The 6,067-nt window shown below is 47.3% G+C and overlaps 1 protein-coding gene across 1 annotated transcript; it reads left to right on the top strand.

Annotated features, from left to right (window-relative positions):
• The first annotated feature begins 2,534 nt into the window (after positions 1-2,534).
• On the top strand, positions 2,535-6,008 carry LOC103800956 (homeobox protein BarH-like 2). Its single transcript, XM_009073350.1, has 3 exons — positions 2,535-2,833; positions 4,651-4,735; positions 5,735-6,008. The coding sequence occupies exons 1-3, from the start codon at positions 2,781-2,783 to the stop codon at positions 5,987-5,989; spliced, it is 393 nt and encodes a 130-aa protein (XP_009071598.1). The 5' UTR covers positions 2,535-2,780; the 3' UTR covers positions 5,990-6,008.
• The last annotated feature ends 59 nt before the right edge of the window (positions 6,009-6,067 follow it).

Genomic DNA, 6,067 nt, shown 5'->3' with positions numbered 1-6,067 from the left:
ATGAGCAAGGACAGGAATGAGGTTTCAGGATATGGGATAAGGCTTGGAGAATGAACCTGCAGAGGAGCAGGAGGTCTGTGCTGGGCAGGTTTGAACCAGGACCCCAAACTGTGGGATCAGGAGATGGGATAAGACTGGATCCACTCCTTTATAGAGTAAGATAGGGCATCAGTTTTCAGTCTCCTTGGCCAGAGCAGATTGGAACTGGGATCCTTAAGGCCTCTCAGAGCCTCTGTGAATGAGAGCAGCAGTGAAGAAGGGCTAAGTCCCAGCAGTGCTGCCAGGTGAGGACATCAACACACCTCCTGGCTCACCCAGGAACATCTTCATGGTGGAGGAGGTGGCTTCAGGGTTCCTGCACAGGACTCTGGCAATGAAGGAGCCCTTTGAGAAGATGCTTTTCTCTTTGCAAACTTGGCTGAAGGAGAGGAAATCATCTGTTCCACGGGTGGGTCAGCTTGTTTTTGTTATCCCACGATGGCTGTAGTGAGTACTGACAAGGAGGTCACATGGGAGCAGGGTCTGGTTTACCTTCTGTGTTGCTGGTTGGTGTCAGAGGGTGCATAAATCTCAGGGAGCACAGAATTGGTAGTGTAAGAACAGGACAGTGTGCTCTGTCCTAATTTATGATCTTTGAGCAGCCAGTGAGGTTGTGAATCAAGGCAGAATTTCTGCCAGGTTCCTTGGTGATGGTATAGATCAGCACAGCCTTGAGCTGGAGAAAATCCACAGAAAGAAAAGGTAGATAAAGCTTTACACAAGCTAAAGGTTCGTTTGACAATTCTGGTCTCATCCCTCAAGCACTTCCTTGGTGGTTTAAGTGGAAAACTTTACATTTAATAGAAACAGTTTGGTTTCTTGCATTACAGAGAAGTGGAGGAGAAAGCAAGACTTAAGTGCCAGTCTGCCTAAACCTCAGTCTATAGTCACAGTTGTGCCTACATCCCAATCTGTTGGGATTTACAGTGTTTTGGCAATAGTTTCCCAAGTTTGCTTTGGAAGTGGTTGGATTTTGCACAACTTGCCTTGGTTGCAGAGAGAAGCAACAATCAACAAGCCACACCATTGTGTGATGTGCCTTGTGTGCTGCATCTTCCCTGGGACCTTGTGTGGTCACAACCCTTGGGGCAGGAGGGAAAGGAATACAGGTCACCAGCAGGCCAGGCTGGCAACTCCTTTCTTCCACTGCAAAGAGTTACTCACCACAATAGACTCATCAAGGCCTGCAGATCATTATTTTCATTAGAGGTGATTCATATCAAGGGTTTCCCAACCAAAGCTGCTGGTGTAATATGTTCCTTTCCACAGCACCATTTATCTAAAGATCTATGGATGCTTTATGTACATTAAACTTTAGGCCATGTTTTACCACCAGTGAAGTAGGTAAGGAGGATTGTTTCCCTTTTACAAATGAGGTAAACTGTGCAAGAAAGTGACTTGCCCAAGACTCTGCAGTTGGTTGCAGAGTTGTGTATTTTCCAGTGAGTGTAGGTTTCCCATACGTGGCTCTGTTTCCCTGCCTGGATTTTAAAGGAACATTTGATTTCCTGGGGCTAAGGCTGAGCAGGAATCTGCTGTAGCTGTAAATCAGAAGGGCTGATGTGAATCAGAACTTCCTCTAGTGTTTGGGAATGTTTGGATTTGTCATCCCGGAACGGCCCTGACCTGAAAGGATTGGAGCAGAACTGGTTTGGTTTTAGGGCTGGTATCAAGTGGTTGGTATAAAATGTAGAGTTTGGAGATGGTAAAAAACTCTGCTCCTAATCTGTTCATCCACATCTGCCTGTATGGTCAGCAGGGTCAGTGTGGACAGTGAAGGATCAAAGTGATTCATCTGATGCAGTAACTTACTAGGGATGAGATGATTTGTGACTTGAACTCCGTTGCCTGTTGCCTGCAAGGGGAGATTAGGTGACTGTCTCAAGTGAACCCTGTCCTAGTGTCCACAGGGAAGCAAAGCTGCATGAATGGGGACAGATTTCATCTCTGCTGGATTTAATCTCTTGTGGTAATTAGACATGACTTCAATGGTGTGTGTTAGAACAGCTCCTAAAACAGAAACCCAAGTCAGTGGAAAGGTAGGTAGTCCTTCCTTTCCCTGGGCTAGGGAAGTACATGGCAAGATGCCCAGCACAAGGAAAGCTCTGCAATCTGGGAGAAGAAACAGGTCAGAGAGGGGAATTAACTGGCTTGTGGTCATTTAACAAGTGAGTGGCAGAGCCAGGAAAGCTATTCCTGTGTCCCTCATCTCTCAAGCTCTGCCAGGGGAGGTTTAGATTGGATATTAGGAAGAGATTTTTTACAGAGAGAGTGCTCAGGCATTGGAATGTGCTGCCCAGGGAGGTGGTGGATTCACCATCCCTGGAGGTTTTCAAGCTGAGACTGGATGTGGCACTTAGTGCCATGGGCTAGTAACCATGGTAGGGTTGGACTTGATGATCTTTGAGTTCTCTTCCAACCAGGCTGATTCTATGATTCTATGATTCCAGTGCCACTGAACTGACCTTCATCCACTTCTGCTTCCTTCCCTGCCAGGATCCTCTTCTCTGAGGGCATATCCTCTCATCTCTGTCATCACCAGGCAGCCCTCGGTGGTGCCTCACCTCCTGCCAGCTGCCAGCAGCTCCCGAGTGCTGCCAGCCCAGCCCTCCTCGTGCCCTGCCAGCTCAGACCCTCCTGCCACTGAGGCCCACGGCAGCAGCGAGTCGGAGGCAGAGCAGCCTGTGCCACGCTTGAAAAAGCCACGGAGGAGTAGGACCATCTTCACAGAGATCCAACTGATGGGCTTGGAGAAGAAATTCCAGAAGCAGAAGTATCTCTCTACCCCTGACAGGTAGGTCAGGTGATGTCTTGTGGTTTAACCCCAGGCAGGACCCATCCAATTCCTCCTATGAGGTTTGTAAACCTAGAGAGGGTTTGAAAGTGTCCAAGGTGGAATTCTTTGCTTGTACTGCCTGTCACCAAGCTGAGGATTGCAGTGAGCTCAGATCTCCTGGCCATGGCCAACCTGTCTCATAGAGCTGCCTCCTGACAGCTTCACATTACCAGCTGATCGACACTGTTGCTGAAGCACTTGAGGCTGTAATTTCATATTACCATATGACTGTTCTTTGGCTTTGTACACGTCTGAGGCTGGTGAGCAATTCCTGTCTGTGTACCCTTTCCCCTGTGTTTGTTTCCTTGGGTTTCCAGGCAGTGCTGGTTAAGCTGAGGTGTGTGGCAAGAGATGGCAGATGGCTGCAGGTAGTCAAAGTGTTACAAGACATGCACTAAGGCTCAAAGAGTTAGCCAAGCTGTTTCTCTCTGTCAACTCATGGCAGGAAATGTGATGGCAAAGCAGTGGATTGTGATCTGTGTTCACTCCTCAGCTCTTGGCCTGGATGCAGACTGTGCCCCTGGGAGGACACCTGGAGCACCTGGTTTGGTAGGAGGAAGGGAGTGAGGTATGACAGGGTAATGACTGTGCCAGATTGTGATTTTACATAACAGTAATGGTGTCTCAGATCAAGGGAGCATAGGCAGGTAGTGGCATAATGAGCCTGAAGGTCCAGAGAGATTCCAGAGCTGGGGAGAAGCAAGAATGAGCATGAGTGGAGAGCAGAGAGCTGGTGTGGAGTCCATGGCTGTTTGTACACACGAGCCTGGTTGCCCTAGGAGCTCAGCTTGGAACCCAAGTTTGACTATGAAAAACTTGTGTGTTCTCCCATCTGAAGGCAAGGAGTTATTTTCCAGAAATCCCCAGAATGCAGAACACTTTGGCACGTGGAGCTGGTGCTGTCCCACCTGCAGGACTTGCGTGACTCCACGGGGCACTTGGTTGGTGTTGCTGAGGATTTACAACTCCATCCGTTGTGCAATTCCATTACAAAACTGCCAGCTGCACTGGGCTCTCACCTGTGGGGAAGGATCAGGAATTACTCTGAGCTCCATTTGCTTCATATCCAGGGGTTTAATATAGATCTAATGAATGGGTTCACACGAACTTGCCTGGGTTTGAGATTTGGGCAGGATGAATCAGGATTATGGGTGTCTGCCACATATCCCCTTAAGCTTAGACACGCAAATAAACTCACTTATGAGCCTAAATTGCCTACATTAGCAGAAAGCATATGAAATGAGTAGGTTTAGATGTACTGCTACTCCGTGAGAAGTGGCTAAGTATTATGATCCCCATTACGTAGGCAGTGAAGAAGAAATAGGATACAAAGAGTAGCACTTTCAAAGGCAGCCTGATGCTGGGCTCCTAAGTGTTTGCTTCAGACAGCAGAGACCTGTTTTTCAGGGCTGTGATGTCCCTTTGGCTCCCTAATTCATGGACAAACATGGAGTGGCAGCAGTTGGAGTGCAGCAGGTTTGTGTTTCCAAGAGCACAGGCAAACTGTGTGACTTCTAGGGGGAGAAGAGAGAACAGAGAACCTGCAAATACCTCAATATTCCTGTCTCTTCCATAGCAGCATCTGTCTTTACATCCTAAATTTGTGGTATTTATCACTTTTGTCTGACTGTACTCCAAACAACTGATGAGAGAGACAGTAAACGTCTTCTCTGTTGGCTCCACTGTTGTATGTTCTTAGAGTGTTGGTTTACTTGCACCATCTGAGCTCCTCTTGTCCTCTGTTAACTGATTTCAGTGTCTATTTTGTCTCCCAGGCTTGACTTAGCCCAGTCCTTGGGGCTGACTCAGCTCCAGGTGAAGACCTGGTACCAGAACCGTAGGATGAAGTGGAAGAAAATGGTGAGTGATTTGTTCCCATTTCTCCATGGGCCTTAAAAACTGGTTTCAGAAGACCAGATTTGGAAGCTGAGCATAGTGCCAGTAACTTGAGCCTATTTATACCCACACTTGTTTTATTCTTGATCACTTTTCTCAGAGATACACTCTTTTTAAAGTATTACCACTGCAGTGCATGTGGTGGGCTAGAGGGGACCATAGGCAGCAGGAAGGATACAAAGCAAAGGGCTGAAAGAAATGAGAATAGAACAGAGGGAAGAACCAAAATATCTCTCTCTGCATTTTTTTTGCCATTCTTGTCATCTTAGTGCTTGCGGGATTGGTTCTGTGCATAGGCAAAAAAGACTGTGTTGCTCTATGGAAACCAGTGCAGTTTTCAGAGCTGATATCAGTAATTCTTGCTTTTCATCTCTTCCCTTCATCTCTTTTACTTCTTCTCAGCTTCAGGACCCTTTCCCAGTTAAAGTACTTCTTAGAAAGGACAATCATCCAATAAACCATGGTGGAAACCATGATCACAGAATTACAGAATATACAGAGTTGGAAGGGACCCTTGAGGGCCATCCAGTCCAACTTCTGTCCCTGCACAGACACCCCAACAATCCACCCTGTGCCTGAGAGCATTGGCCAAACACTCCTGGAGCTCTGTCAGCCTTGGGGCTGTGACCACTGCCCTGGGGAGCTGTTCAGTGCCCAAACACCTCTGGGGGAAGAACCTTCTCCTAGTATCCAACCTAATACTGTGACATTCTCCAGAGGAGATGATGTATTCTGTTCTGGGAGAGGGGATGCAGTTCTAGGCTATTCTTTGAATGTATATAACAGCTGCAGAAGTTATGCCACTTCAACCAAATTTGGGATTAGCTTGGATACAGATCTTTGATTGGAAGTGTCTTGTTGCTGCAGTGATGCTGTGAAGGGAGAGGGGATTAGACATAGGAACAGGATATCTCAGAGCAGTGTTTTTCAGACTGATCCTGATGGTTCATCTCTGTGCTGCAGGTGCTGAAGGGTGGACAGGAAGCTCCCACAAAGCCCAAAGGTCGTCCGAAGAAAAACTCCATTCCCACCTCGGAGGAAATCGAAGCAGAAGAGAAAATGAACAGCCAGGCCCAGAGTCAGGAGCTGGAGGGATCTCAAGCCCCTGAGGAACCTAAACTGACAGAGGAGAAGCCAGAAGAAATCTCTTTGGAGTCAGAGAAGCCTCCAGAACATATAGCAGAGCCCTCCTCTGAGGAGACTCCACCCCTAAGTTAAAAGGGAGAGAAAGGAGGGAGAAAAGAAAAGCGAACAAAAGAGATAAAAGAGAAAAACCAAAACCAAATATATATATAT

Source organism: Acanthisitta chloris, unplaced genomic scaffold (assembly GCF_000695815.1).
Source record: "Acanthisitta chloris isolate BGI_N310 unplaced genomic scaffold, ASM69581v1 scaffold44214, whole genome shotgun sequence".
NCBI lineage: Eukaryota > Metazoa > Chordata > Aves > Passeriformes > Acanthisittidae > Acanthisitta > Acanthisitta chloris.
This window is presented reverse-complemented; position numbering and strand designations above follow the sequence as displayed.

Coding starts and splice junctions, on each gene's coding strand:
- LOC103800956 (XM_009073350.1), top strand. CDS start 2,781: ATGGGCTTGGAGAAGAAATTCCAGAAGCAGAAGTATCTCTCTACCCCT. Junction 2,834..4,650: donor TATCTCTCTACCCCTGACAG/GTAGGTCAGGTG, acceptor TTTGTCTCCCAG/GCTTGACTTAGCCCAGTCCT. Junction 4,736..5,734: donor GGATGAAGTGGAAGAAAATG/GTGAGTGATTTG, acceptor TCTGTGCTGCAG/GTGCTGAAGGGTGGACAGGA.